Raw genomic sequence first — 27989 nt, forward strand, 5'->3', positions numbered from 1 at the left:
ACCCCCAGCAGCCAGCTAAGGGAATGGGAGAACCTGTACTCTTCGCGCCTGCGCACTCAGGCTCTGCGCCGCGCGCACCCAGGCCCCACCTCGGGGAGGGCCTGCCCGCGCGCCCCGCCCCCCACCTCTGCGTGCGCACCGCCTAGTGCCCGCCTCTGTGAAAGACTGCTGGGCGCTTGCGGCCGAGCTGCTTCACTGGCTGCGGAGGGTTCACCGCGCACTTCACCCTCCTAGCAACTGAGCCGACTGGAAGTTTGAAGCCTGCTTCAGGTAGGCTGACTCCAGAGATCCCGGGAGAGCTCTTCTCCCGTGCAGGAATCGGCGCGAGCTGATCCCGGCGCGGGACAGCACCACCGTCGGTGACAGACACCGCTCCCACCAATCAGGGTTGAGGTGGCTCGCCGGTCTGCCCAATGAGCTGCGTGCCTAACGGGAGTGGGGCGGGCGACGAGGCCGGCAAGGAGCCGGCTCCCGCGCTCCGGGCCGCATGGCCCGGCGCGGCTAGGGAGACGGGCCGCAGTGGACTTGGGACAGCGGGGAAGGCCGTGGGGCCGGGGTTGCGGGGCCCGGCAGCGCCCTTTTCAGCGTGGCCTGGCTCGGCTGACCAGGAGACTGGGATGGCTCGTGGGATGGAGAGGGCCGTAAAGCTCGGTAGCTCCCTCTGCTCATCCCTCCGGGCGGCTGTCTCTCCATTTGAACTGCCCCGGGCCACGTCCCTCCGGCCTCGAGGCATGGCCGTAGCCACTCGGGGAGGGCGTACGAAGTCCGAGATAGGCCGGTCGCGGTGGGATGGGTTCGGCGGCCTGGCCTCCGGCCCCTCCCGCGCGCCCCTACCCCCGTGGCGGAAGGGGCCTTGGTGCTCGCAGGGCCAGTCCCCTTCGGCCCCACAGCTGGCCGCCTCCCTTCCCGGCCAAGAGTGAAGACGCTGCATTTTAAAGTTCACTACGTTTGCGTGGCGCACTTACTCATTATAATTTTGAAACCTCAGCAGTCCTGTGGCACAGGCTATGTGGGATTCTCACCCCCATTTTACAGATGTAAGGACCAGGTGTGATGTGACAGGTCTCTGTACAAAAGTGATGGAGCTGAAGCTGGATCTCACAACATTTAACAAAACAAAGAAGCTTTTTTTCACCTTTGTTGAATGCCTCTAATGCATCTTTATTTGTTACTCTTGTGCTTGAAAACCTTCTGATGTCTCCATCCATCACGTTCAGAGTAAAGTTCAGATTGGACATTCAAGTTTCCACATGATTGGGCCTCTTGCCTACATTTCCAACTAATTTCCCTCTCTTTCCCTTCCCTCCTCCCCCATCTCTCATCTTGGTCCTACCTCTGTTTTCTGTAGTTAGCCCACACCTTCCTGTTTACTCTGTTCCCTGTCCCATGCTTTAAGTAATGCATTCAGTCCTGCAGGGCCCATTGCAAGTCTCAGGCCAACAAAGCAGGAGCAGTCTATGCCCTCTCCCTTTGGATTTCTCTTACCTTCTAGGTGAGCCATGGTACTTTACCGTGGTGTTGCCACTGAAAGCTTCCTGCTCTCTTCTTCCCCTTTTATCCCCTTCACGTGTTCTCTCTGCTTCTGCCATCACTGGATTACTCATGTCTTTGAAAATGTTTTGTCTCTAACTGGACTGCCAGCAACTTGAGATATGGGCCCCAAAGTGTGGCACAGTAGCACTGACATAGTGGGTAGTCCATGAACGTGAGTGGATGTGTCCTGTCAGCCCCCCACCTGGTCTTTGAGTGCACTGAATATTATTTATTGCCAGGTACTGTGGGAGATTGCAGGAATCACCCCTAAGGAGAGGTGTAACCTTCTCTCAGTAAAATTGGGGCAAATCAAATGTAAATGGATGAAATGAGTTTTCTGTGTAAGTAACTCACTCTGTAACCCACTCAGTGGCTGAGGAATTTCTAGGAACATCCAAAATTTAGTCAGTGCGACCAGACATAGCCACAGGTATATGCCAGGCTAGGACATACCTAAAATCTAGGCAAGTCTGCTACTCATGTATCAGTAAGTAACCATTCAAATGTTAGGGACTTGGAGTCAAATAAGTTTGGAGAAACTGCATACTCTATACCCCTTTTTGGAGATCACGTTGAACGTCAACTTATTAAAGGCTCCCAGAGGTCTTGCATTAAAGAAACCAGTTGACTGTTAACATTTCTCTGATTCATGTGTCTCTAAAACCCTTTTTGGGACTCCCATATGCATTTTGTAGAAACCAGGAAGCATGATTTTGGAAATGCTGCAGTAGGAGATAGAAAGAACAGGACGTGGTTGTGGTGTCTTTCTTGCTGTCTGGGGGGAAGACATTCTAAGCATTCTTATCTCCTTGCCAAGTGTGTTCATTCCTGCCTTGGGGAGGAGCGGGATGGGGCAAACAGGAGCAGAACTCCCGTTTCCTTGTTCCTTTTCTTAGCTATTTTTATTCTAATTTGGCTTCACAGAAAGTGTTCCCAGAGGAGGACCTGACCGGGCCAAAGCAAGCATTCTCTTCTACTTGGTGATTGTGTTTCTCGTTTTGATCACATCTAGGTTTGCTGACCAAAGATGTTTCTGGGCCTCCGATGCTGGGGACCAGTGATACATTTTCCCTGATGAGCCTGTGGCTGTCTCCTCCACCTCTTGCCTATGCTATTGTCCAACCTGCCCTTTGCCTGTGCTGTTCTTCCATCCATCCATCCATCCCTTTTATCTCTCATCAAGTTTGTTTCTTCCAGTCCCTGCCACAACTGTCCTGCTTTTGGATTTAATCTGCCCTCTTTGAGTCCTCTGCCCATTATATGCTTCAGACTGGTTTATTATCTGATGTTCCTTTCCTCCAACATATAAAGCTCTCTTTAGGGCATACCTAAGAGAGATTGCTGGCAGGAGTAAGTGTTAAATTACAGAACAGAACTACCTTTAATTAAAAGATTTTTAGGTGTAGCTGCAACTTCTTTTAAATGTTTAGGTTCTTTCCTCTTATTCAGTCTTCTGTAACCTAGAGGAGCTGTGTTTTTTTTTTTTTTTTTTTTGGTGCTACATTGTAGTTTAGCCAAAGACACTTTCTTTTATGGCGAATCAGTGCTCATCCAAGAGTGAAATTGTGTTCCCCATGTAGGGAAAATAATGAGGCACCTGCGTGTTATCCCACTGTCTGGTGCTGATGTCATCCAACATTTGGGGCGTAGTGTTCTATCAACAGCTTAAAGCTGTTTTTTTGTTTGTTTGTTTGTTTTTTTATTAGGTTGACTCAGGGTTGTTGTTTGTCAAAGCTTAAAAAAAACGATGTTATTTGATTAGCAGTTGTTTTTTAATCGTTTGACTGAAGCAATCCAGTGATCCAAGAACCCACATAACAATATTCTGAAACGTGACAGACAGGGAAACAGGCTCCAAGAAGATTATAGCTAATAAATAGCAGAGCCAGTATTTGAACCTAGATGAGTTTGATTTGTTGAGGTATATTTTATCTATAATTTTGCCTTCTCCCAGGTCAAAACAATGAAGTACATTCTAGTTACTGGTGGTGTTATATCCGGAATTGGAAAAGGGATCATCGCCAGCAGTGTGGGCACAATCCTGAAGTCATGTGGTTTACATGTAACTTCAATTAAAATTGACCCGTACATTAACATTGATGCAGGAACATTCTCTCCTTATGAGCATGGTAAGCAAAATGCGTTCTTATTTTTTCTTTTAAAAATAATTGTGTAGTATGTGGAAGAACATGGCAGCCCTTGGACACTGTGTATATTTTGTGTATCATAACATCCATTTCTTGCCTTCTAAAAAGGTCCTTATAGTAGAATGATGCTTTTCTCACCTGAGCAGATAAGAAGCAGAAATCTTAATATGCAGTGTAGTGCTTAGAAGTAGGGTACGTGAAAAAAAGTTATAAGGAAATAGATTTTTCCCTGATACATGAAAGAGCTTCATAATAGCAAGAATGTGAGGTAACTTACTTTTAGAAGTTGTGAGTTCTCTTCGATAGAGATGGTCATTCAGACGTAGGCCAAAGGACCACTTTGTAGGGATTCAGGCAACAAATCGATGCTGGTGATATGTAAGCTGGAGAATCAGTTTTGCTAACAGATTGGATAATAATATAAATGAGCATCTTCTGAGGTGAGTGAAAGGGAAAAGTTGAAACCATTAAGGGAGGGTAGGAAAAATAGCACTTTTTGTTATTGCTGAGTCCCTTTCAACTGTGTGATGTGTGACTGTCTGGATTACCTAAAAGATTAATCACTTAAAATTGGGGGTATATGTTGAAACATACTTCTTAAGTTTTTAAATTCTGTTTTCATGCTCCTACTTTTTAATGTTGAGGTAAAAATCTATAAGGATGAGTGTTACTAGAGTAAAAACCTTTATATGATAAATAGCAACGGGAAAACGTGGACATACTGTAGCAGTGTTTAATACAGAATTCTTGAGCAGAGCATGAGCTCTCTCTCTGAGGGGGAAAATAAGACATTCTTTCCTTTCCTATTTTTGAGCTTGTCTCTTATTGTGATGGTAGGAATGAACCATTCTGGGCAAAATTTCCAGTATGACGTTTCAAGGAATGAATATTAAACAAAGGAATGGGTGAAACTTTGCAGTTTCACAACTTTGTGTAGGACTAACGTGTAGCCCAGAAGCTGGCTTTTAGAATCAACATGACCTTAATGTATATATCATGTTTAAGTTTTGAATCAAGTCATGCTTTTATCACACTTCAAACCTTGCTCTGCTCAAGTAGGAGACTTTGTTGAAAACAGCAGATGTGCCATACTAACTGTACAGTCCCATATATCCACAGCCTCAGGGCTGTAGTTTCCTTCCATTCTGTACTGTTTCAGAACTCTTCCTGGTTTAGACTGAGTTTGTTGACAGACTGTAAGTGTGAAGTTATCTTTTGGAGAATGGGTGGTGATTTTTCTTTCTTTTGTGTCCTATTTAATTTCCTAGAAATGAATTTCTTTGCTTCATGTATATGTGATGCAAATTTTGTTCTATTTGAGTGTTTATATCTTGGTACGAAAATTGTGCCGTGTCATATGTATTTCTCACTTACCCTAAACATTTTCCCTGTTTACCACAGGCGAGGTTTTTGTGCTGGATGATGGTGGGGAAGTAGACCTTGACCTGGGTAACTATGAGCGTTTCCTTGACATCCGCCTCACCAAGGACAATAATCTGACCACTGGAAAGATATACCAATATGTCATTAACAAGGAACGCAAAGGCGATTACTTGGGGAAAACCGTCCAAGGTAATACTGGCTTTCTCTACAAGGTTTAAAAAATCCTAACCAGTTGAATTTCTTTAGTGTATTGTTAGAGAAATATGCCTTCAGTTGAAAATTCAGGTTTGTATGGCTGTTTACTCAGAAAATAACTTGAAGAAGCCATCGCTGCTCTGTGGATGGCATTGGAGCTGGCATTCCAGCGGCGTGATTGTGGAGTCCAGAGAGCTGTTGTTTTTCTATAGTGATGAGTGTGAAGTGATGAAGGCAACTAGACTAAGGCAGTAAGCCAGACTGCGTGTGTGTGTGTGTGTGTGTGTGTGTGTGTGTGTGTGTGTGTTGGGCATTTGTATGTTTACGCAGTGATAAGGAAAAGAACGTCATGCACATTGGTTTTCAGACTTGTCATCGGTGCTAATGGGTAGGAATTTGAGAAGTGGGTCTCTGGGTCCTCCTGAGCTTTCACCAGCACAGCTTCACTTGTATGTGTTTGCTGTGTTGGGGTTTTACACAGCATTCATTTGAGAAAAGTGCTGCTTTGAAAAGGGTGGGGTTGGAAAACCACTGATCTAGTATAATGGCATAAGTCCAAATTTTGGGGGCTGCTGCAAAGTGGCTGAGTTACAAGTTGTGAGAGTAAATCTGAGTTATAAGAGTAAATCTGCTTTTGGCTTTAGACTTTGCTGGACTGGAAGCCGAAGGTCCCGCTGGCAATGGGCAGCTCCAGACCAGATTCAAGGCTAACTGGGTCATGTTTAGATCTTAGCTCTGCCACTTACCAGTTTTATGAACACGGATGGATTACTTAACCTCTTTGAGATCTAGTTTCCTTTTCTGTAAAATGGAGATAATAACAGTATCTACATCTCTGGGCTGTGAGGAGGATTAAAAAAGCTAACTCAGTAAAGTGTTTCTCTTGAGTTTCTAACACAAAGGGATCAATTAGAAATTATCGTGATCTTCATCATACAGTTTATTGTTCCAGGCCTCCAGTGTGTTTGTCCATTTATTTATTCATCAAATATGTCTTGAATGCTTACTGCAGTCTAACTTGCCTGGGTGCTGGGAATACTTGATGAACAAGATGAAAGAGGCCATTGCCCTCGTGGAGCTTACCTTATGGGAGTGACAAAAACAAGCAGATGGAACAAGACGTCTGATAGGAGCTGTGACGGAAGTAGAGTGAAGAGAGATGGAGGAAGTGGTGGGGAGAGCCAGTTTGGACAGGTGGTCAGGGAAAGCCTCCAAGGAGACGACATGTGAGCCAAGAGGCCAGCCATGAGAGGAATGGAAGGAGGAGGCACGCGTGGCACATACAGAGGCCCAAGGCTGCAAAGGACTTGGTCAGGGAATGGCAGGGAGCCGTTCAGGCTGAGCACAGTGACCCAGGGGGATGGTGGGAGAGGTGGGTGAGGTGGGCTGCAGCCAGGTCCTATGGGACCTTCTGGGCCACAGCCTGGAGTTTGGATTTTACTCAGAGCATAAACTTGGGGAGTGGTGAACTCTGATTTGCATTTTTAAAAGATCACTTTGGCTGATATGTGTGGAATAGATAATGAATATCCTGGTGCTCAAGGCACTGCCGGCTATATACATAGCAAGTTGAATAGTCATGTCTGCCCCTTAGGAATTGGCTTTTGGAGCCTGACAGCTATGATTTTAAACAAAGTGTTCAGTGATAGCTGGCATTTATTGAGCACTGACATGCTAGGCATTCTGCTTAGCATTGTGCTAGTACTGTCTCCACATTTCCACAGCTTTATGAAGTAGAAGCTATTATCTCCACTTCATGGATAGGGAAATTGAGCTTAAGAATAGTTAAGTGATTTGCCGAAAGATCTATACCTAATGAGAGGTGGAACTGAGATGTGAATGCAGACATTCTGAGCCCAGATGCTGTGCTCTTGACTACTCTGCTGCACTGTATTGTCTCTGCTGTGGCTTGTTTCCCGTTGGGGAAAACTGGAAACAATGGAACAGGGTCCTGGCTCATTCCTGGGAAAGCATCCCAGGTGTGATGTGCTCGCCTTCAGCTGTAAGCAGTAGGGTGGCCATGTGGTCTGGTGTATGGTCGTGCAGCCACGGTAGACCCTGCGCAGGGGCAAAAGCGCTAGTGTGGGTAGGATGCCACTCAGCCTGCTTTCTTGTAGTGCTTCCTTTAAGCCACAACTTGGGAAATTTGGAAAGGAGGCCACAGGGAGTATGAACCCAAAGATTTTTTTAAAGGCCATTTTAGAGTGGTCCAAAAAATGTTTTTGTGACCCCTTTGCCTCTCTGTACAGGAACGGAGTGCAGCCATTTGTTGTCACAATAAGTGTATCTGCCTCATCGATGCTGACGGAAAAGTATGAGTCACATGCTTCTTTTCTCTTTCTCAGTTGTCCCTCACATCACAGATGCCATCCAGGAGTGGGTAATGAGACAGGCATTAATACCTGTGGATGAAGATGGCCTAGAACCTCAAGTGTGTGTTATTGAGGTGTGTATGAGTCTTTTCTTTTCTTTTCTTTTTTTTTTTTTATTAGTTTCAGGTGCATCAAACAATGTACTTACTAGTTAGACATTTATCATTTGTATCCCTCACACAGTGACAACCCCCTCCCCCATCCACTACTCCTCTGACATTGCACACACCCATTACATTGCCACTGTCTCTATTGTATGAGTCTTTTCTAAAGTCCATGATGCTGGGGTAGGTGACCAGCTGTACATACTTACCTCCTTAGTCATCAGCAGCTGATAATAATTTCCAGCGAAGCCCTTGATCCTCCTAACTGTGAGGTGGCTGGTGAGGGCACCGTACCAGTCGTATGGAATGACTGTGCCCTCGAAAGATAGACTTTGTCCAGTGAGTCTCCTTTTTCAGCATTTATACATTCATGTAGTATGGACTGTGATGCATTTTCATCTGTCTCTTGAGAAAGTCAGCCGACCTTTGGCTTTCCTCTGACAGGAATATTCATCTCTGAATGTATGAGCCTCCTTTAGTTTCAGTTTCTGGACTCCTGCTTTGCTGATTCTAGCTGCTGGATCTCAGTGTTCCTGAGAAAATAGGAGACTCAAAAGTTCCGGCAGTTTGTTTATAACTGATGCCTTTTAATATACAAATTATTTGTGGCTAAGAAAGTAGATAAGATTTAGGTGTCTTTGCTTTGTGACTCTCATACAAATAAAATAATCAGTACATCTTTCACCTGAATGATGTGGAAAGATCCCTGATAACTTTGGGGTATGGTAAGCCCATCCAAAAAATAATCTTTTAGCACAAAGAAATGTCTAATTACTGTTAACTGATGTTATATGGACCCAAAGAGTTCACATTATACTGTTACCGATCAAGGAATTGAGATGACAGAGTGCAGTTGTTAGAAAACTAAACCACGAGAGGAACCTCTAAAATAACTTTGTTCTTTCAGCTTGGTGGAACAGTGGGAGATATAGAAAGCATGCCCTTTATTGAGGCCTTCCGTCAGTTCCAATTCAAGGTCAAAAGAGAGAACTTTTGTAATATTCACGTCAGTCTAGTTCCTCAGGTAAGGCCTTCAAAACTTTCCTTTGTGGGGATGGAGAGGAGGGGAGAAAAAGATGATTTATCTGTTTTAAATATTTGAGGTGCAGGAAGCAGGGAATAAAAAACTTCTTTATGAATTTTAAATAATTATCATACTTTTTGTAAAGATCCAATGGAAAACATTTGGAAAATTAATCAGAAAAGTAGTAGTTAAAGAAAGTGGATTGAACATGTCTATATGTCTTTACCACATAGTGAAACCCCACTACAACTAGAGTAAAGGGAATATTTTTTAGGACAAAAATTCACAAAGATAAATACTGTACTCAGAGGAGTCATCTGTAACAAAAATTAGGAAAGTGGGTGGACAGTGGAGAAACTGAGCTAGCAGACCTGGGAGAGCTGAATCCTAAGCCTACAGCAGGATAAGCAGAGAAGGAACCCTGTTTGCCCTGCAGAACCCCTTACAGGTCAGGAATGTGCAGTGTCCGGAGAGGGGGTAAAAGTGGGACTCGTAACTGCTGTTCCAGAAGCAATTAGTCCCCACATCTCCTTCCCTAACATGCACAGTGGGGCATCAGCCTCTCCCCCACATTGGCAGAAGACTGTAGATTTTTCCTCTGGAGGGGGTTTCTGGATGAGCAAATACTAGGGACAGTTGAGGGCAGTAAAACTGAACTAAAGACATGGGGGATCGTTGTAATTTTATGCTCTTGATACACCTATCTTCTTTTGTTGCTTGATCCCCAGAATCATCAGAGCCAGGCTTGCACTGTCCATATAGGAGAGTGTAAAATACTTCTTGGTGTATATGACTAGCTTAGGAGGAGAAAACACACTGCCCTCAGGGTCACCCTAGTGAAACAGGCCAGCCAGATTCCCACAGTGAGGACCCTGGTGGACAGGTCTACCCATTCATAGAACTTTCATTTGGCTTTTAAATATGAGCTGGCAGCCCGTGATCACCAGACATTTGGAGAAAGTAACATGCAAGAGACCAAAACAAAACAACAAAAAGAAACTTAGAAGAAATTGAGGCTTGGCAGGGAGCAGAAAACTTAAAAAAGAAAACTAAACAACCTGTCATTAATAACCTGCCATTCCTCAGACTTGAGAGGAAATAAACTGCATTCATTAAACAAGAGCTGGATACTCGAAAGAAGGGAGCATTCAGAGAACAGAAAATAATTCTTAGAAGTTAAAAATTAGATAGCAGAAATAAAAAATTTAAGAGAAAGAAGGTATTTAAGAAAATACTCTAGGAAGTAGAGCAGAAAGATTAAGAGAGAAAATAGGAGAGAAAAAGCAAGAAAGTTAGAGGACTGCTCCAGGAGTTCTAACATGCAAATAATAGGATTTCCAAAAAATAACAGAAATGGAAAGGGAAGTAAACTGAACCAGGGGTCTGCAAACTGCCCCATAGACTAAATCAACCTACTCCACTCCCTGTTTTTGAATATAAAATTGTATGGAAATATAGCCATACCCATATGCTTAGGTATTGCTCATGCTGGTTTTTTTATTTTTTTTTTTTAAGATTTTATTGGGGAAGGGGGAATAGGGCTTTATTGGGAACAGTGTGTTTTTCCCAGGACCCATCAGCTCCAACTCAAGTTGTAGTCCTTTCAATCTTAGTTGTGAAGGGCGCAGCTCTGCTCTAAGTCTAGTTGCTGTTGTTCAATCTTAGTTGCAGGGGCACAGCCCACCATCCCTTGTGGGAGTTGAACCGGCAACTTTGTGGTTGAGAGCATGCGCTCCAACCAACTGAGCCATCCAGCCGCCCAGGAGCTCAGTGGCAGCTCGTTGCCTTCATTCTAGTTGGGAGGGCGCAGCACACTGGCCCATGTGGGAATCAAACCGGCAACCTTGTTGCCCAGAGCTTGCGCTCTAACCAACTGAGCCACCCATCCACCCCGTTCATGCTGCTTTTGTATTAAAACAGCAGAGTTGAGTAGTTGTGACAGAGACTGTTTGGCCAACAAAACCTAAAGTATTTATTATCTGGCCCTTTATAGAAAAAGTTTTCTGATTCATGATTTAAACAATTCAAGGAAATATCCAGAGATGAGTTTCTAGAGTGAAAGGTCCCACTGAATGCCTAGCATATTGAATGAAAAATGACCCATACCAAAGCACATCACTGAAATTTTAGAATAGTGGGGCAGAAATTCTAAAAAGCTCTAAAGAGAAACATCAAGAATCGGTATGGCATTCAGCTTCTCACCAGCAATATGGGAAGCAAAAGGAATTAATAGTAAAGCTGTTTTCTTAAAATTTCTTGGGGAAAATGATTTCCAACCCAGAATTCTATACCCAGCAAACGTATCTGTTAAGTGTAAGAGGAGAATAAAGATAATTTTTATACATAGAAACTCCGCATACCAACAAAACAAAAAAGTCAACCAAGGAAAACAAACATTTGAACCAGAAAGGAAAAGTATGGCACATAGTTTAATGGTGGATAGTATTTAAATACTCAAAAGTATGTGAACACTGAAGAGTGATCATAAGATGGGGGTTTCAGGCACAGGATGGGTGCATGTGTAGTAGTAGAGGGAGTGAGTTCTCATCTAACAGGGGAATCAATAGAAAATGCCTTAAACTAAATGTCAAGAAGTAGCAGTGAACCATACCAGAAGGATCAGTTAAAAGAGCGGAGGAGTTGCTCTCTAGAGTTTGGAAAAGGGCAGAGGGCAGATGAGGGCTGGTGCCGCTAATCTTTAGGACAGACTTTGTAGAACTATTTGACTCTAAAATTTATGCATAATGTAACTTTGACAAAAACAAAAACTAAATTAGATAAATGATCAAATTATCTGTTTCCCTATTAAAAGGGGTTCAGGGAAAATTTTTTAGCATAGAGGAATTAACTTTTTTTTCCTTTTGTATGATAGCCAAGTTCAACAGGGGAACAGAAGACAAAACCCACCCAGAATAGTGTTCGGGAACTCAGAGGCCTTGGGCTTTCCCCGGATCTGGTAAGGTTTCCTGATTACCTAGTTTCGGCATCGTCTTGTGTGCCCAATTAAAATCTCTCCTCCATGGCAGATGACCCCTTTATTTTCTTGGCATGCATTTAGTTAGATGGTGGAGAAATTGGTCTAATACTTTGAGCTGGGGCTGTAGTTTACAAAGGTTTCCTTACCTGGCACATGTGAGGTCGTGTCTTATTTCTCCTCTCAGCCAATCACGTATTCTCCTTTCCCCCTTTCCCAAGAAGATTGATCGCGGAAGCCCCAGTTGGCTCTGGTAATTCAGTGATCTGTCTGTTCATTTGTACTGCCACTGTTACGTTTCTCTAATTTTGGATTTAGGAATTTAGTTTTGAAAACAGGTAATATTTTCATAATTTGCAAGCATTGTGCTAGGAGTTAGCTTAACAATGTGATATCTGTTTTAATTTCAATCAGGAGAAAAATCCAGCTCTTTAATCCCTTCCTTCTGTCTAAATGTCTTATTTTCGTTACTGCCAGGTTGTATGCAGGTGCTCAAATCCTCTCGACACATCAGTGAAAGAGAAAATATCAATGTTCTGCCATGTTGAACCTGAACAAGTAGGTAGAAATTCCATCTTCATGTGAATCACTTTTGCTTCTAATTGTTCTGAAATCTCTTAACCACTTTCGTAAGGCTTGTTGTTATTTTAGAATTTGAGACTGTAGACTGTTCCCTAGAAGAACTGATAACTCATTGGCTCTGTGATTCTCCATTACCTAATGTCTTGTGGTTCCCCGAACATACTTCAACCTCTCCTGCCTCTTTCCCCACTCCTTGTACTATTTGCCCCAGCCATGCTGACTGGGTATCCCCTCCCTCTCTCTTGGCCTAATGACCCTTCTATTCATTTTCATCCTTTGGGGCTTAGCTAGGACACAGTACTGTCTGAGAAGCTTTACCTGCTAAACCTCATCACCCTAGGACCTCAGGTTATTCCTTCTCTAGGCTCACATATACTGGTAGTGAGCCCGTCATACTGCCCCCTTATGTGCACCTATGTGTGTGTATATGTTTGTCTCCCCTCATAGACTTTGAGCTTCTTGAGGTCAAAGACCACCTCATTCAACTTGATATTCCTGGTGCCTAATGTGTAAGGTGTTGTAGGCTCTGAACATATTTTACGCTTTTTTGTTACCTGTGCTAATAGAGGGTATCTATGGTACAGGAAATTAAAAATTTTGGAACCTATAATATATCTAAGCGTGGTTCATGGTACAGAAATTCTAGTGGTGATAAGTTGAGACTGTGGCTTGGTCAAGTTTGGCTGAAGGAGGATAGAAGGGAAGTTGAGATCAAGGGATTTATGATTAAGTTATGGATGCTTTGTTTTATTGCTAGGTTATTTGAGGATCGGGAGACAGAGCAGGGGAACCGAGCTGGCCTAGAGAGGGGAGAAGCAGCCAGATTAAAATAAGAGAAATCTGTTTGTAAGACTACCAGTACGTTAGTCTGGAAGTGAATATAAAAACATTAAAATCATTGGCCTGGCATTGAAGCGAATAGAACAAGAGAAAAGCCTTTGACCATTATAGAGGCAGCTGTCATCTCCATCTCTGTGATGGGTCAAGCTTCAGGGTGTGAGGGTAGCCTGGGGCCTGAGGTCTGTGTTCCTGGGTGTGATTCCTGAGCTGGGAGCTCTGTCAATGGGATTCTGCTTCATACTAAGTATGTGGAACATCAGAATAACTTCATTGTTGTGAACAGCCTTCTTATCATGCACTTCAGTTGTTCTACATAGTTCTATCCTAGCAAATGAAGGCAATTCGTGCCTGTAATAGAATAGCTTGTCATTAAAATTATTCACCTTAAAAATGTGACAAGTATTTCTATTTTTAAATTTGAATTTTAAATCTTATGCCTGTTTTTTAATTAGATTGCTTATCTTGTGTTATAAGAGTTCTTTATATATTCTGAATATAGATCTTTTATCAGAGATGATTTGCACGTTTTTTCCTCCCAGTCTGTGGCTTATCTTTTCTTTTTCTTAATGATCTTTTGGAACACAAAAGCTTTTATGTTTTGATGAACTCCAATTCATCCTTTTTTTTCTTTATAGATGGTGCTTTTGGTATCATATCTAAGCACTCTGTTTAACTAGGGTCATAAAGATTTTTTTCTGTGTTTTCTTTTAAAAGTTTTATAGTTTTAGGTCTTACATTTAGATCTCGGATCCATTGTGAGTTAACTTTTAAATATAATAACTTCAGTAAATGTTGAAATACATCTTTTTGCCTGTAGATATCCAGTTGTTCCAGCCCTATTTGTTGAAAGGACTATCCTTCAGTGATGTTCTATAATTTTCTTTATAAAGGTGTTTGTTAGATTTATTTATCTTTGTAAAGTTGTTTTTTTAGATTTATGTATAAGTATTCATAATTTCTGTTATTATATGAATGGCATATTTTTAAAAATTATATTTCCTGATTAGATATGATGAGTGTATAGGAAACCTGGCTGACTTCAAGTCTAGCTAACCTTACTAAAATTCTGTTAGTTCTGATTGTATACCTGTAAATTCCCTTGGTTTTTATAGATAAACAATAATATTGTATGCAATTAGCTGCAATTGTTTATTATTTTCCTATTCACATACTTTTTTTTCCCTAATCTAATTGTAATGACTAATATCTCTAGTATATCGTTGACTAGAAGTAGTGATAGGGGCCAGTTTTTCCTTGTTCCAGGCTTTATATATTAAGCATTAATATTAAATATCAAGCTAAATGGTGTTTGTTGTGGGTTTTTTATATTTTCACATTTTCCCTAATATTCCTAATTTACCAAGAATTTTTATTATGAATTGGTTTTGAATTTTTAAAAAAATCTACATCTACTGAGGTAATCCTCCCTACCCCCCATTTAATCTGTTCATGTAGTGAATTCCACTGTTAAATTTTCTAATGTGTTGGCTCTCAAAATCAGCTTTCAAGAGTGCTGATGCCTACCTCCAACCCCCAAGGATGGTGTGGGGTGCAGCAGGTTTATGGATTTTTAAAAGCTTCCCCAAATGATTCCAGTGTACAGCCAAGTTTGAGCAGCAATACTCTGGGGACGAATCATACTTCGTCCCCAGAACTACATTTTTTTTTTTTTTTTTAAACTACATTTGTGGTTTGGTTTGTGGTTTTTTGTTTTTGTTTTTGTTTTTTAATGATTTTTGCATCCATGTTCATAAGAGATTAGCCACTATTTTTCTATTCTTGAGTTGGTTATTGGTAATTTATGTTTTTCTAGAATATTGCCCTTTTTTTTCTGTTTTCAAATTTAGAAGTTATTTTCCCAAGGTTATATAGCTAGTCAGAGGCTGTCAACCCAGTTAGTTTTTATTAAATAACCTTTGCTCATGTTTTACCAGGTGATTTGTGTCCACGATGTCTCGTCCATCTACCGAGTCCCCTTGTTGTTAGAGGAGCAGGGGGTGGTAGATTATTTTCTTCGAAGACTTCACCTTCCTATTGAGAGGCAGTCACGAAGAATGCTGATGAAGTGGAAAGAGATGGCTGACAGGTTTGCCTCATAAGAAGGAGTTGGCAGTGCGAGCCTTATTTCTTTTTTTTGTAGGGGCTCAGGAAATTCAACTCTTACTTGTGCTATCAACTCATGTTAAAAAAAGTCTTAATGGTAAAGTGGTGTTAAGAAAGGATCTCAGCTCTTATGTAGTTGCATCATAGATGAGGAGGTCCTGATAGAGCTGGCCCAGGTCCCAGGTCACCAGTGAGTTCAGATTACACATCTGTCATCCTTGTGTCCCATCGACTAGAAAATCAATACAAACAGGCGTCCTAGTGTCAGTGTGTTAGTGCACATATCCGAGGCCCACACCTATGGCTGGCCGTGGCTGCAGCACTCATGAGTAGCACCCCAAATATCGGAGCTGTCTTTGGGAATGCCCTACACCAGCAAAGAATCAGCAAGGATGTCCAGTCTTCTTATTACTGCTGCCAGAAATCAGCACTTTGAGAACTGTCCCCACCCTGCTTTCCTCCTCCTAAAGCTACACATCACATCACATATCTTCACACAGTGTCTCAGAGCACTGGATGGGCCTTAACTGTAGTTGCAAAATCAATATGGTGATATTAATAAACATCTGGGGGGGGCACTTATTCCATTGCTCTGTGGTATTTACTTTCGTTTTGACCTTTTCCCTTTCAGTCTTTGCCCATTTACATGTGTATCTTTTGTAGCTACAAAAATGACACACAGTTTTAGGATCTTTTCATAAAATATAAACATTTTTGCTCAGTTACTAATTAAATTTTATAATGAATTTTTTAATGAATATGGACTATTGTGTGAATGTCCTATAATATATTTCACTATTCTCTTCATCACATTAACTCTTGTAAATTGTCTGTTAGTGTCTGTTAATTTTTTTGCCCTTTGGGATTTTAACTTTTTTTAAAAAACAATATGTTTTTAAAGGGATTTTGAAGCCATCTCTTTGTAACAGCTTCTAAATTCCTATTTTCTTAAAAAGCCAGCCACATTGGTCTGAAAATTGTTTCCTCTTTACTCAGGATGAGTTTTCATAAAACTCAGATAATGGCCACTCCCATTATATTCTTCCCGAACTTGTTTTTCTTCCTTTTAGAAGGGAATTTTGATCTCATGCTTGTATGTACATTCCAAGTAATTTGATGTTTCTTGACCTTTGTTTGATAGATACGATCGCTTGCTGGAGACTTGCTCGATTGCCCTTGTGGGCAAGTACACCAAGTTCTCAGACTCATATGCCTCTGTCATTAAAGCTCTGGAGCATTCTGCACTGGCCATCAACCACAAGCTGGAAATCAAGGTAAGAACGGAGGGACAAGTACAGCTGAGGTGTGAACAGGGAGGCCATCCGCAGTCTCACAGATGCTTTCTATTTTTGGAGCTCAGAATTTCTTTTTAGGAATAAAAAGGTTCATGGTGGGCTGTTGGCTTTGAGAACAGCGTTTTCAGGAAATAATGAAGGTGAGAGATGGTCAGAGTAGAAGCTGAGAGACTGAGTGCTTACATCTGAATATCAAGTGACCGAGTAAAATTGCCCCATGGGAATGGGGGAGCCCTGGCTGGCCAGAGGCACGTTGCACAATTGCTGGTAACCGTTAGCCTCGTCTGTGAAGTGGGAGTGCTAATATCCACCATGTAGAGCCGGGAGGTTTCTCCAACATACGTGTCCAGTCACCCAGCTGGTGCCTGGAGCATGAGCGGCACCGGTAAGTAGTCATGTGATCCGCGCTGCAACATGCTGGGCACAGGCTGAGCAGCTGGAGTGTCGGTGTGGGCCCTGCCTGGGAGTTAAATGATTTTGAAGGAGATGCTTAGAATTGGAACTATAAGAAAGATTTTAAAGTTTATTTTTAAATTATTAGGTTTAAGTATATTAAGACGATCATTTTAAAACTATTTTGAAATTGAGAAAGATGGAACATTGATAATACTTAGAAATTCTAAGAGAACCCAACTCTGGAGTCATGAGCTACTTCTTTTCTCCCCGTCTGAATCCCTCCAGTACATCGATTCCACAGACTTGGAGCCGAGCACCTTGCAGGAGGAGCCTGTGCGCTACCACGAAGCCTGGCAGAAGCTCTGCAGCGCTCAGTGAGTGGGAGCTGCCTTTGGTTTCCAGGGGCTTGGGGGCTGTTTTAATGGGCGGAGTGCTGTGCTTTCATGTGCTGGTTGTTTACGTATCTTTTAATTGTTGGAAAGACTACATACTGCATGATTTAAGCCTTACAAAAATACAGCTTATCAATGTGATTGAATGTGAAGAAAACTTGTTCTCATTTCATTGCTGTTCTTTGCTGTATGCATTTTATTGATGAGGCTTATTTAAAGATTTTTCATCTGGAACATGGATGAGTACCCATCTGTAGAGTCTCATGGTTTGTTTTCAGCAGCTGTTATTTGTAATTGTAAAACATTAGCAAGAATTGCTAGTAGTGGAACAATTGAAGGTTATGGCACCACACAACTATGATTGAGACCCTAGGTCAGTGTGGCACTCGGACCTGACAAGGAAAGGCCCCGTCCTACTTGGGGGAGCGCGTTAAGCCAAGAGGTAAAATAATTGCATCTGTGTAAAATATATATTAAAAATTAGGAAAGAGTCCGTGCCTGGAAAAATACTGTGCAGTAGCAGTATTATAGTTATGTATGCCATCTTTTCTTTACTTGTTATAAGCATTTTACAGTGTTACTAAGAACAGTCCATGGTTTTATGTGTGCTTCCTAAGTTCTTAGTGTTTTCATACAGCTCCTCGGCGGCCCTGAGATCAGCCATAGTCCAGGAGCAAAGTATATGGAGTAACTTGATGGCATCGTGTCCTGGAAATGGCTCCTTGGGTGGTTATTGCGAGCTGGCCTTGTGGAAAGCGGCATCACCTTGTCATGTGCTCTCTTGTACAGTGGAGTGCTGGTTCCGGGGGGATTTGGTGTTCGAGGGACGGAAGGGAAAATCCAAGCAATCGCCTGGGCTCGGAAACAGAAGAAGCCTTTTTTGGGTAAGGAGTAGGAAAGAGAAAGGAAGGTGCCACGTGGGAGCCTGTAAATAAGACGGGATTGCCAAAACTGAGCACAGGTGCTGTCTTTCCAGAGAGCAACTCAGGTCAAAGCCTTTTTGGTTCTGTTTGGGAGAAATTCAAACTCCTTTAAAACGGAGAGTTTAAATTTGTGCGCTGCTTGTAGATGTGGCATTTTCGTTGAACGAAATATGAGTTAGGAAATCCTGTCCATTTACGGAACCCAGCTGCTGGGCGGGACATGGGGGACTGTTTTCCATCCTCACTTGGAACACGAGCTGACTAATTGGGCGAAGTGATTTGGGACGCTTCCTTGTGCTGTAAATTTTACTAGTTTTCAGCTTGACCAGTTGTTAAGTGGGAACTTGATGGGAGAGGGCAAACTTGAATTTTTCAGTACTGAATAGAATATTGTTTGTTTCTAAAATTGAATGACTTCCAAAACCTGGCATCTTCATATATACTTGGATCCAGTGTTTGAAATCCGATACAGATGAAACATAACAGGGGTGCTTGTGTATAGCAGGAAGTTGTGAGAGTTTGTGATTAGAATGCTGTGAACAAACAGGACCCACAGTCCCTGGCAGGCTGGTGGGAAATGCAGGAACGTTGCTTTTGGAGTGGACTGTCATTTGTGTTTCTCTCCTACCTGCAAGGCGTGTGCTTAGGAATGCAGTTGGCGGTGGTTGAGTTTTCAAGAAATGTGCTGGGATGGCAAGGTAAGCGGCTACTTTAAAAACTTGTTAAATTCTTGCTTACATGTCCTGGAGGGCGTGAAGCCTGGTGCCCATTGGGAGGTGGAGAGCCCTGCAGAAGATCAGGCCCGGTCACTCAGTACCTCGTGGGGTGCTAACGGGGAACTGCTGTGTTTGTTGAGGGAAAGCAGGGCTCCTCCAGGCAAAACCCAGAAAGAAGGAAACACTGCTGAGCAAGCAGCCTGGGCTCTCTGCCCCTGCATTTCCTGCTCTGCAGATTCTTGCACTTTGGTTACCATGGCCACCGTCCCTGAACTGGTGTCCAGCGAGAAAACTCTGGCCTGTGTGAGGCTGTGTGGTTATTATGACTTTGGGCTGTAGAGCTGGTCAGCCCTGGGCTCAAATTCTGACTTTGTCATTTTATTGTGGGTGATTTTAGGCAAATTACTGAGGCTCTTTGGGCCTCTGTTTCTTCTGTAAAATGGGGTAATGATGGTACCCACGTCACAGGGTTCTAAGAATGAAATGAAGCATTGCATGTGAGTAGTCGCAGTGCAGGGCTGGCAACTAGGCGCTGTGCCTAGCTAATTGTATCACTGTGTCCAGACCACCCCAAAACTCAGTGATGGCTTCCAACAACAATGGTTTGTTATTTCCCAGTGTTCTGTGGGTTGACTGGTGCTCTGCTCCATGTGGTGTGTCTGAGATGACCCAGCCCTGCATGGAGCTCTGCCCAGCAGGGACGTCGCAACGATCTCTCCACTCAATCACTAGTTCAAACTGAGCTTCCTCACAGCCTGGAGATCGACTGGCTTCCAAAATGACAAGCCCACTGTGCAAGCACCTATCAAGCTTGCTCATGTCCCATAGCCAAGCCCAGAGTCAGCGACGGGAGGGGTGGAAGAGAACCACCACAAGGTGTGAACACGGGGTGCTGTTCATCGGGGTCACCACTGGAAGAGTCTGCCACAGTCCCTTTATTCTCTGTAGCCCAGCTGACAAATACTAGGTTTTCAGACAGAACTTATGAATTCTAAGAAAAATAACCAAAGCAACCTGAAGGAATGTACAAGTGGTCTGGCTTTACAAAGTACAAGTGTTTCTTCTGTGGCCAGCTTGCTGTTGACAGGCTGGGCTCAGTTCACGTTTTTTCTGAGAGGCCGCTTCCTCATAACACCAAGGGGACGGTGGCTCAGTGTTGTGTCCTTTAGTTCTGGCTTCCGAGCTGGCACGTACTATCTGACCACTCACCACCCTAGAGCTAGGCTAGCCCTCTGGGCTCCGTGGACCCTTTCACAGCCATTGCCTCCTGCCACCCACTCGGCCTCCCAGGTGGGTGAGGGACCTGGTGATGAGCTTCCCATCCGTTGAGACCGGGCCTTGGCTTAGGCCCAGCACTAGAACGATACCTAGTATATTTACATAGAAAGAACCAGACACAGTTCCAGGAGCTTGGTGCTTTTCCTTTTAATCTTGAGTGATTTTGCTTATGGTAGACGGTAAATTCAGTAAAGGATAGAAAGGTTATTTGAGTTTTGAAATCAGCGAATTTTGATTTAGCTATTGAGTAAGGCAACTCAGTTAGGGCAACGTATAAGATACTGAGGGTGAAAGAAATAGTACTAATCCATTTTAGAGAGAGTGTCTGAAACGAAAGTGAAAAAAATTGAGATGTGTGAGAACCGTCATAAGATGCTTTATCTAAATAAAGATTATTAGGTTATGTCAGTGGTTTCGATGTCCCCCTTTTATCCAGCTGGACCCCTCTCCCAGAGAGTTACAGATTTAATGGAACAAATTCACCTGCGTGTGGCTGTTTTAGATCTTAAAAATGTCAGTCCTAATTTTTGTTCTGATCACTGAATGGCTTTAAACTTAGGGAGGAAATTGTGATTTAGTGCTTAGGAAACAGTTTTGTTTGTAATTATTTTCATAACACAAGTATTTTGATTTTTCAGATGCCAATTCTACAGAGTTTGACCCCAATACGAGTCATCCTGTGGTGAGTCCAGTGTTTGAATCTCACCAGGGCTTAGAAGGGACGTTTATGAAAGTGATTGATGATGGTTAGAGACAGGAAATGAGACCACTTGGGTCCACCCCAAAGAATCCTGAGGTCCTGTACATTCAGACCTACTGGATAGGAAGAACTTTTATTTCTCATTATGTAATTTCTCACTATTCTTCCCAGTTTGCCACAGAAAGTTTTAAGGGCCAGTACCACCCCAGCCGACTAGGGGGATCCTGAGTAAAATAATTCTCCATCCCCATTCTCCTTAGCTCCCAGGAGCACTTTATAACAATACTGACACGAAACACTTCTAGGCACTTACTATGTGCCAGGCACTGTTCTGCTTCATGTGTGTTGATGCATCGAATCCCCAGCAACCCTGGGTGATGCACACATTGTTAAAGCGCTGCTGCAGTACGGTACTGATTTGTCCCATGGAAACCAACGCTTTTCGAGGCTGCATACCTCGTGTCCTATCTCCTGTCAGAGGAATGTGGCTCGTAGGGGGGGCAGTGCTTGTGTTTGTGTGTGAGCCCCCAGCCCGGGTGGCAGGCCTGTTCTTGATGCTGAGGATGCCCTGATAAAGCTCTTCATCTCAGGGCACTTGAGCAGCTGTGTATATCCTAAGCCCTCAGGAGGAGAAGAGCAAAGGATTGGAAGTGTGGTGGGGGTGGGGGTGGGGGTGGAGCAGGGCACAGACGAAGTCCTCGAGGTCAGGCGGTGCCCAGAGGACCATGGGACTGAGCGATGGCTGGACTGTCATGGCTGGGGTGCCTCGGCCTCTCCGTTCCTCAGACGTTCACGGAGCAGCTCATCAGTCTAGTGGAGGAGACGTGTTATAACATATCCTGTCTGGTACCCAGGAGGCTCTGTTAGTCTTTATGAGAACGTGCCACAGCCCAGCAGCACTTGTGATCCAAAGTGCTGGGGTCAGGAACGGCCCCCAAGGGAGGGAGCAGCTGTGTCTGGTCCTGTAGCTCATGAGGATAAGCTGAAGGATCCAATCCCTGCCCCACGAAGGTTTAAAAATGGCTAGTGGGAAGCATTTTCTCCTGTGACCACATCTCTTACCAGGAAAGGCTGGGGAATGAGAGCTTCCTCACAGGGTTAGGTCCTTCAGTGCCGGGGGTCTCTCTCGAATGGAAGCAGAATTTGGCAGTGCGTGTTTGTTTTTTGAACATGTCCAGGTCATAGACATGCCAGAACACAATCCTGGGCAGATGGGCGGAACCATGAGGCTGGGCAAGAGGAGAACCCTGTTCCAGACCAAGAACTCCGTCATGAGTAAGAGCTGCCTCCCACTGGCTGGGCCTTCAGCTCGCCGCCTCCAGGATGCACGTCTTGGGGTGCTGCTGGGCTCTGGCGTTTTGGTTTCCGGTCTTGCTTTTGAAGTTTTTTTCCCCCTTTCTAGTCGTGCTCTTTTAGGATGTACTGTAATAGGCCAAGCAGCAATGTGGGTCTTAGAAAGGTCACAGGCAGTGCCCTCAGGGAGCAGGGGGACCTTGGGTGTGGATGACTCACCAGAATGAGGAGTTAGGTGAAATCTATTGTAATCTGTTCCTTTCCTATGCTACTTGGTTGAACTGTATGAAACTGCCATTCTGTGTGTGTGTGTGTGTGTGTGTGTTATTTTTTAAAATTAAAGTTTATTGGGGTGACAGTGGTTAGGAAAGTTACACAGGTTTCAGGTATACAATTCCATCTGTGTATCACATTGTGTGTTCACCACCCAGAGTCAGTTCTTCCATCATCCTGTATTTGATCCCTTTTACTCTCATCTACCACCCCCCTCTTCCCTTACCCTCTGGTAACCACTAAACTATTGTCAATGGCTATTGAGTTTTTGTGAAACTACCATTTTTGTGGGACAAAAAATAAACTACATTGTCAATTTCATACAATTCAACCTAAATAGATTTAATTCAAAAAGTAATAACAGGTGCTAAAGATTTAGGGAAAATTTGGGGAGGAAAATATTTAAGAAAATGACTCTATTAGGTTTTCTTGCCCACTGGGAAACTTCTGTCTATATTAGTCTGCTTGGGGCTTCGGTAGCAGCATAGTTGAGTCACTTGATTGTAATGTGGGGACTTTGGTCCCGCTCCCCGCACAAGGACGCAGGATATGGTGAGGCCAAAAAGGAACAACAACGGAGCCATAGATAGGGGAGTCATACCACTATATTCTCTCTGGCGGCTGGTCGAGACACAAAGGCAAACATCTGCCAGTACCCCAACGAACGATCTTCCTGTACCTCAGTCTCACTGGTGGCTGAGCGAGACACAGGAAGTAGGATCCACGTGATCCACAATCCACAATCCGCTTGCTAACTGCACTCGCTAGCCGCAATTCACTTGCTAACCGCACTTGCCAGCTGCTTGCTAGCGTAGCCACGGCAGATATATTAGTGGCTGATGGCCAACTGATCACAGCTGATGGCCATCTACTGCCCAAGCCAGCACCTTTCCACGTGAGGTCGAGAGCCTGGAAACCGCTCTCCGGGACTCTGTCCCGACAGTGATCTTTCAGTCCTTCCATTGCTAATGTTCTGTGGATTTGGAAATGTTACCTGGCAGCCACAAACGAGTCCGTAAAGCAGCCCTCTTGCAAATGCTGCACTTGTTCACAGGCAGCCAGCTCCCAGGTGCCAAGGAGCCTTGACAGCTGTGACTTAACCCCACAGTTGTGGCCCCAGCCACACTGTGTTTTAAGAGCACAGATGTTTTAAGAGCATCTGTGTTCTCGTAAAACAGGGCTTCGGATGTTTGGTGCATCCTGATTTGTTTTCCAAGACAGTTTCCAGCAGAAAAATGCTTTGTGTTCAGAAATCATGTCAGAAATCATGTTTTGAAGGTTGGTGATGAAAGTCTGTTTCTGTTACAGTTTCTCTTGGTGTGGACAGAGTCAAGACTCAAGAATTAGCCTAAATTGTGCTGCTACAAACGGGTAGCTGTGGTTGGCAGGAAAGTCATAGAAATAATCTTCAAAAGGCCTAGCTGTGTAGATGCTAAAAAGTAAACTGGGAAGCAGAATGTGGTTGTGAATAGATGTGTGTGTGTGTGAGAGTGTGTGATCAGAATTCTTTATTTTTGCCAGGGAAACTGTATGGAGATCCAGATTACTTGGAAGAGAGGCACCGCCACAGATTTGAGGTGAGAAATTGAGCTTTGTGACCTATACGTTTTTCTCCTTTCTGTTACTCTGGAAACACAGTAAGTCGAGAGGCCAGCACAATTATTCTTCATCCTTCAACAGGTGAATCCAGTCTTGAAAAAGTGTTTGGAGGAGCAAGGCTTGAAGTTTGTTGGCCAAGATGTTGGAGGAGAGAGAATGGAAATTGTGGAGTTGGAAGGTGATTGCTTGGGCAGTTGTATTTAGTGGATAAGTTAGTAAAGTTTTCTTGGCATGTGGGAAAATATAAAAGTATTAGTTGCTGCCCTTGTCCTAACAGACTTAGGAAGCAACACTGTCTTATGAGGGGAGGGGTCTTGATGAACGAGGTTTTTGGAGCCCTGGGGCACCGGGGGTCTGCAGGATGAGCTTTGTGCTATGGCCTCCTGTGGACAGCTGTTTCACTCCGGCCTCACTTCCTTGTTCTCCAGAATGAGAGTTGGACTTGGTACTTAAGCTGCCCTTCTGGTCTGATGTGACTTACATGACTCAACCCCTTGGAAGTCCGGGGAGCCAGTGTGGGGAACCTGGAGAGGAGGTCCCTTCAGACAGGAGGGTGACGGCATTCTGGAGAGAGGGCATCAGATCTCCCATGCTTTGTGGTTACCTTTACCCAGTTGTTTTCAAATAATTTTAGGGTCTGTGGAAATGGGAAACATTTAACAAGATATTTTTCTCCTCTTTGACATATTATGTGTACATAAATAATGAAGCTGTTTCTTTTGCATTTCTGTTTCAGACCATCCCTTTTTTGTTGGAGTTCAGTACCACCCCGAGTTCCTGTCCAGACCCATCAAGCCTTCCCCACCCTACTTTGGCCTCCTCCTAGCCTCTGTGGGGAGGCTCCCGCATTTCCTCCAGAAAGGCTGCAGGCTCTCGCCCAGGTGGGGTCATGCTTCTCTGGTCCTTCAGGTGGTCACTGATTCGTTACAGCGGGCCATCATCCCATTAGTGACAAGCAGAGCCACAGGAGCTGGGAGCCTGGCTGGGTGCTCCTCACACTGACATGCAAGTGACCTCTCCTTCCCCAGGGTTTTCTCAGGCTACTTCTGTGCTGCCCATGACCTTCCCCCGGCATGGTGGTCAGGTTCCCCTCTCTGTAGCATCTGGGTTCCAGGATCACATTTGTAAGTAGGACCCTGTGGTCCAGGGGGAACTGTGGTTTTTCCCAGGGTGTTGGCCACAACCTGGGTGGTTTCATGCCCCAGTGCACCTTCATCTGGAACCAGTTAGTTACCCTGAGTTGGTGGTTAGAGTATCGTGATTGAAGTATAAATTGAATGCGTATCTTTTATAACTAGGAGAAGAAACTCTACAGCTTTATGCTAAATATATAACGTAGTAAGGAGTCTTTCTGATCTCTGCTGGGTGTAGACGAGCGTCCCTGTGGTAACGGTGGCTACAAAAATAGGGAAGTCGAGCGAGTTTTTGGTGGGAGATGATGAATGAACTATCTGAATTCTGCAGGGACACCTATAGTGACCGAAGTGGAAGCAGCTCCCCTGACTCTGAAATCACTGAATTGAAGTTTCCATCAATAAATCACGACTGATGGTAACGTATGTGATATATTTAAGCTTTAGTTTTTGTTTTGTTTTTAATGGTGATAACACTAGAATTGTAAGACTACCCAAAGTTTAGTGTTGAAAACTTTTATCTGCCAGAGAATGAAGGTGGTAGAGTCAGCATGGGTGTCAAATGGGTAAGAGCCCTCCAAGTGCTGGGCAGTTACCCACCCTGCTTTGGGGGCTCCAGAGGGAGGGTACCTGTCACTGGGCGATTGTCTCCTTACAGATTAAGGTGTGAATGTGACCAAGTCGGGGGTAACTGGACTCATACCCCTTGTTATTTCACATATCTATAAACCTAGAGATCCTGGATAATATGGTATGTGTCGTTTTTGCAGAACCTAAAGCTTTCATCAGGAAGTGTCTTAAACCTGACGTACACAACACCTTTATGCTGATTGCCACTTATTCTGGAAATCACTTACAATCCAAACAATTATTGAACAAGCTTTTGAAGGTTTTTATAGTGACAGGATTTGTAAGTGTATAAAGTGTAGTAGTTGTGGGCACTGCCATGAATTGTATAAAGTCCTGTTAAGATATGTGAGTGAACTGTGTCAGCAAAAATACAGTCTGCTGGTGAGGGTATCAGAAGGGGGTTAGGGGTGTCAGTCAGGAATCTGTGATGTGGTGTGGTCCCATATGTGGGGGGTTCCCACCACCGGTAAGGTGAGCCCCTGCCCAGGGGTACGGGCAGGTAGGTAGCACACCTGACTCTGCACACCTTGTGTTCTCCACCAGTGGGCCTCTGCATCGCACAGGTCTGGTTGAATGGGCACACGACTGCTCCCCTTCCGCCTTGGTTGATTAGCCACCTGGCTTGTGATCACCTCAGCAAGGGGGGCAGGTGGGAGGAGTAGGTTGTATCGGGAGGAGGGCAGTGGTTGCTTATTCTCTGCCAGGTGAGCATTGCAGCCCAGATGGACTCGTTAATCCTCCCCACAAGAGCGTGTCTAGGGGCTGTTGGATAGTCTAAGAAACTGCCACAAAGACAAAGGACGCTTTAAAGGGGTAGGTGTTTGGTCAGTTCGATGGAATTGCAAACGGCCTCTCTAAGCAGAGAATCGCTGTCAGTGGCACTGTTGAGAGGCGGGGATGCTGTGAAAAGAACGCTTGTACTGAGGCAGAGGTGGAGGTTCATGTAAGAGCTTGAAAATGTATGATTCGATAGCAAGTATAAATTTAGCTTGTAATTAGGCTCCTACTACTGGTCTTCAATGAAAAACAGGCATAGTTTACCATAGCAACTGACTGTAAATTCTAACTTTTTTTACTTTAAATGCATATATCATATAATTGCTAATTTTTTTTTTTTTTTTAAGTAGGGGTGATTCTTCAAGAGATCCTTCAGAGTTTACAGCTTTGATTTTACACTCGGCTTTTGACACTTCCTTTAAATTATGTTTTTATTAAGAATATTTTATTATGGGGGAAAGGTGTTTGGAAAACTGTGTGACTTGCATGTCCCATCATGTATATCAGCTCCTACGCAGTTGTGCTCCCTGATGTGTTGACACCGTCATTCTTAGTCCCCCAGCCTCAAACGAGAAGCAGGTGTGTGGGCAGGAGTGGTGACCCACGGGGCTGGTGGAGTGCCTGTCAATCGCCACGTTTCTCCAACTACCTCGAGTCATTGTGGATTTGAGGGTGTCACCTGCTGCCTCCCCAGGGAGGCCTAGAGCATTGTCAACAGAGCCCCACAGGGGTAATTTTAGCCAATGCTTACAACACTTGGTGCTGGTAACCCGAGGGCACTGCTTGCTGCCAAGAGCCGTGGGATCTCTCAGTGCCAACTGTGGCTGGTACTCATTGTCCAAAGGGATGGTCAGAGTTTGGTGTGTCACATGAAATGGCAAGAAGTCTGTGTCTCTCTGAAGTGTGATTTTTAGGAAACCCTGTCCTCTGGCCATGCTTCTCTCCCGGGGCTGGGAGACACTCCTTGCATCAAGGGGTCACTAAAAAAGAAAGAATCTTTTGGGGAAACGGCCTCTAAAACCCTCTCACATGTACACAGCTTTGCTTGAGAGGGACTTCTTCCTTCCAGGATGTTACTGCAGTTGAAATGCAATATGAAAATCTATTTTCTTTATGTGATGTAGCGATAGGCACAGCTGTGTGCCCATTATATTCTGGCTGGACTTGGTGTATACTCTAACTTAAGAAATAAACAATGCAGAACCAGAGACACACTTTGTAATGCTCCTTATGTCATGGCCGGGTGGAAAATGTCTCAGCACGGTGCCAGATGTGCCTGTGTGCGCTCAGCTGAACTCCAGGAGAGGAGCCTTTCTTTTTAATAGGA

At 44.0% G+C, this 27989-nt stretch overlaps 1 protein-coding gene across 8 annotated transcripts; it reads left to right on the forward strand.

The window, feature by feature from the left end:
* Positions 1-123: 123 nt before the first annotated feature.
* On the forward strand, positions 124-27872 carry CTPS1 (CTP synthase 1). Of its 8 annotated transcripts, none has more exons than XM_033115027.1 (20): positions 124-270; positions 3488-3662; positions 5082-5252; positions 7604-7704; positions 8642-8758; positions 11631-11714; positions 12210-12290; positions 15089-15240; positions 16399-16531; positions 17234-17322; positions 18130-18224; positions 18899-18961; positions 20896-20939; positions 22136-22232; positions 24045-24100; positions 24204-24300; positions 24859-25003; positions 25151-25246; positions 25587-25678; positions 27010-27872. In XM_033115027.1, the coding sequence occupies exons 2-19, from the start codon at positions 3497-3499 to the stop codon at positions 25669-25671; spliced, it is 1872 nt and encodes a 623-aa protein (XP_032970918.1). In that variant the 5' UTR covers positions 124-270; positions 3488-3496; the 3' UTR covers positions 25672-25678; positions 27010-27872. The 8 variants fall into 8 exon arrangements, with proteins under 8 accessions (XP_032970918.1, XP_032970916.1, XP_032970917.1 ...); XM_033115025.1 differs by having other exon boundaries at positions 27013-27872; XM_033115026.1 differs by having other exon boundaries at positions 25587-25673.
* Positions 27873-27989: the final 117 nt, after the last annotated feature.

This window comes from Rhinolophus ferrumequinum, chromosome 9 (assembly GCF_004115265.2).
Source record: "Rhinolophus ferrumequinum isolate MPI-CBG mRhiFer1 chromosome 9, mRhiFer1_v1.p, whole genome shotgun sequence".
In the NCBI taxonomy this organism is placed as follows: domain Eukaryota; kingdom Metazoa; phylum Chordata; class Mammalia; order Chiroptera; family Rhinolophidae; genus Rhinolophus; species Rhinolophus ferrumequinum.

Bases quoted from the DNA above. Each gene is read 5' to 3' on its own strand.
- CTPS1 (XM_033115027.1), top strand. From the start codon at position 3,497: ATGAAGTACATTCTAGTTACTGGTGGTGTTATATCCGGAATTGGAAAA. The intron at 8,759-11,630 runs GTAAGGCCTTCA...TTTGTATGATAG, and splicing joins ACGTCAGTCTAGTTCCTCAG to CCAAGTTCAACAGGGGAACA. The intron at 25,004-25,150 runs GTGGGGTCATGC...CTCCTTCCCCAG, and splicing joins GGCTGCAGGCTCTCGCCCAG to GGTTTTCTCAGGCTACTTCT.